The sequence below is a fragment of the Bison bison genome, unplaced genomic scaffold, assembly GCF_000754665.1.
Source record: "Bison bison bison isolate TAMUID 2011002044 unplaced genomic scaffold, Bison_UMD1.0 scf7180017864461, whole genome shotgun sequence".
In the NCBI taxonomy this organism is placed as follows: Eukaryota; Metazoa; Chordata; class Mammalia; order Artiodactyla; family Bovidae; genus Bison; species Bison bison.
Genome location: NW_011495023.1, coordinates 12,765,390 through 12,768,771, shown reverse-complemented (window position 1 = coordinate 12,768,771; position 3,382 = coordinate 12,765,390). Strand labels below are relative to the sequence as shown.

The 3,382-nt window shown below is 35.5% G+C and overlaps 1 protein-coding gene across 1 annotated transcript in view; it reads left to right on the top strand.

Annotated features, from left to right (window-relative positions):
• FAM188A (family with sequence similarity 188, member A) overlaps positions 1 to 2,397 on the top strand; it is an 80,125-nt gene extending 77,728 nt beyond the window's left edge. The window contains exon 15 of the mRNA XM_010859969.1: positions 1,412 to 2,397. Coding sequence (XP_010858271.1) covers positions 1,412 to 1,561 — 150 coding nt within the window. The 3' untranslated portion in view covers positions 1,562 to 2,397. The remainder of the gene's footprint in view (positions 1 to 1,411) is intronic.
• The last annotated feature ends 985 nt before the right edge of the window (positions 2,398 to 3,382 follow it).

Below are 3,382 nucleotides of genomic sequence, written 5' to 3'. Positions count from 1 at the left end.
AAGTGACTCACCCAGGGTCACACAGCCAGTCACTGTCAGAGCAGGGACTAGAACTGAGTTCCTGAAACTCAGTCTTGTCCTTGGTCTGCTTGCCCACGCTGTATGTGTATAGTAAGTTTTTAAGTCATGCTCATGACAAGTGTCTGACATGACTAACAAAAAGATCAGAAATCAAAGATGAACTATTAACCTGACAGCAGTACATAAGAATTAGAATGCAAAGCATGTATTATACTATTAAGCTGCAAAGGTATAACATAAAGTTACTTATAAGCTAGAAATGTGGTAGACCGCTTAGAAGATACTATTAAAAATACCTGAGGAAACAGGTAGCAGGAGAAGGCTGGCCAAGTGGAAGGGAGCCTGGCCCACCAGGGCAGCCCAGGCTGGTGAGGCCACAGTGAGCCCACAGAGGAGATCATGGTACTCAGCCCTGAGCACTTCTGCTCTAATGCTGTGAGCAAGGAAGGTTTCTCATGGAAGGGAGGTCTTGTCTGTCTTGTTCATTATGATAACCTGCTATATGCTTGGTGGACAATTTTTCAGAAAAAGAAGTTTTGCTTTAGAGAGCTAAAAAGCATGATTACTTAGGGTTTTAATAGTAAACTTACTCCATCAAACCTAGAACCTAATTAAGAAACCAAAGTACCTGACCTAGTAATAGAAAATACTCCACTCCTGTAGTTAATGTTTTTTAAGGAGACTCCAACTTAAGGCTTAAGTTTATGTTCTTCCAAGATAAAAGCTATAATTACAATCATATGTATCAGCCACTGAGTGTGAAAATCATTATACATACTTTTTCAACACAGCAGGCTTATTCTCTTGTCTTTCAAATTATGCAATTAGAATATCCTGATATCGAGAAATTAATGACAGTGCTTTCATATATACAGTGAGTGCTTATAAATGCTAACTCATTGTCAGTATGTTACTTCATAGATAATATCTAAAAGTTTTTTAAATTAGAATGAAACCTTTTTTGACGTCCACCTGCCACTGCATATCAATTACCTAGTTTTTTATCCATCAACCTTTTCCTACTATTTCTGTTTCTGACTGAAGTCTTTTTTTCTCCATGATTCTTGGTGCCAAACCAAAATGAAGAGCACTTCAGAAGTATTTAATACAATAACAGAAAATTTCATTGACAAATATCCAATTTGCTTCCAGCTCTGGAAATTCAGCACTTTATTTTCTGCTTTCGTTATAAGTCCTTCTCAGAATATATAGCTGTATTTTTATTACAACTTTTTATCTGAAATAAGGCAGCATTTGAATAACGAGGCAACATTTGAAGAATGAATTTTCTTGTATCAGAAGCAGTACGTTCTTTGTGATTTTTTAAAATCCCGAATCATAAGACTTTGCTAAGATTGATTGACCTCAGTGGCTTGCTTCTGTTCAATAGGTAATGTATGTGGAAGGAACCGCAGTTGTTATGGGGTTTGAAGACCCCCTGCTACAGACAGATGACACGCCCATTAAACGCTGTCTCCAAACCAAATGGCCATACATTGAATTACTCTGGACCACAGATCGCTCTCCTTCACTAAACTGATTTGCCTAAGTATTTATAAAAAAGATTGTAATAGCAGATGTTGAAAAAAGGACGCAAGACTGGCAAGTGGCCCAATGAAGCTATACACTGGTATCACTGATAAACTGTAAATAACAATTAAAGACACATTTTCAGTGTTTAAGATATGTTTAAATTATTTGTTTTAAAGCTTTATGTTAAAGGTTACCCTATTTAAATTCTTTATGTGAAATTTACTAGCAAAACTAAGCTTTAATCAAAGTTCATCACTGTTGCAGTCAGATAATTTGGTCATTTGCCAAATTACAGACATCATATTACAATAGCATTTTTATATTAAGTATCAAGGTTACTATTTATAGACTTCTACTTTGGGATTTTATTTCATTCAGGCACCGTTTATTGTTTAAGTGATTCTGGCATGCAATACATCAGCCTCCACATTGACATGCAGAAGAATTTTTACCTTTATTATTTCTAAAATCTGGTTTCCATTAGAAATATTGATAAATAACAAATTATCAACCTCAATCTTTGACAATTGGCTTAGCTCTGGCATGTGTATAAAAAGTAGAAACTATAAGGGAACATTACCATTTATTCACAGATATATAGAGGATGTATTTTAAAAAATGATAGGAAAGAGAATCTGTTTGATAGTCTTAACACTGTTAACTTTCACTGTATTGCCAACTACACATTTCCAAATTTGTCCCAACAGCCCTGTAAGCCAGCTTTCTTGTATATTTATAAATGTGATAAATGCATGAGAACATCTGTTATTACGTTAGTATATTGCATTATTTATTATGATCCTAGTCGATGGCCTAAATAAACACTTTTTTTCTTTAACTTTACCCTTGATTTGTTTATATTCATAGCTCAAAATAACATACTCTTAAATGAGTCTGCCCAGTAGCCCTACCAGCACAGAACAAATGCCTTTTGGACTCACACAGCACCTCAACAGGTCCTTGCACTTAGCAACTCAAATGGTCAGAAGCACCAAAACCTGGGGGACAGCTGTCTTCGTAAGTGGACAGAGCCCCTTCCTGTGTATTTTCGAAAGCAATTACTGTATTTCAGTAGTTTTGTTGCCCAATAATTTGAAATGTGAATACCCAGAAAATACTTCACTTAAGGCAGACAAGATAGCCTCATAATGAATTTCAGAACTGAACTTTTACTTCAATAATATGTATTTCCTCTATAAATCTCTTGGGGGTTGTATTTATATTTTTGTACACATTGACAGTGATAAGTAGATTTTAGCATAGGAAAGCCCCCAATTTTATATATAACAACTCCACTGTATTAGGAGTGTGTTACGAGCTACTACAATTACAGCTGTAAAATGTCAGTATTTGGGGTTAATCTTGCTTATTTCCAAATGGATATAAAATATTATGCTAGAATTAGTTCTCTAACTCTGCTCCTAAATTCCATAAGGATTATGAAAAACCATAGATTCTATTCATAAACACTGAGTCTACATTATAATCTGTTATTCTTAACAATTGTTTCATAACAAACCATTCTAAAACTTCATGACATAATCATTTTATAAAGCCTATGGCTCAGGGGTTTGAACAAAATACAACGGGAATGGCTTGTCTGCCTCTTAGCCAGGAGGCCCAGCTAGGAGAGTGTAGGTGCCTTAACTCCCGTGACTGGGACCTTAGCTTGATCTGACAACTATCTAACATGACATTAGACAACTGCAGATAACATTTTCTTTTCACGTCCATGTGGGATACTTAACCCTAGACCATAGGCTGCACCATAAAACAAACCTAGAAAAATCCCCAAAAGTCTGGAGATTAAGCAGCACATTTCTGAATA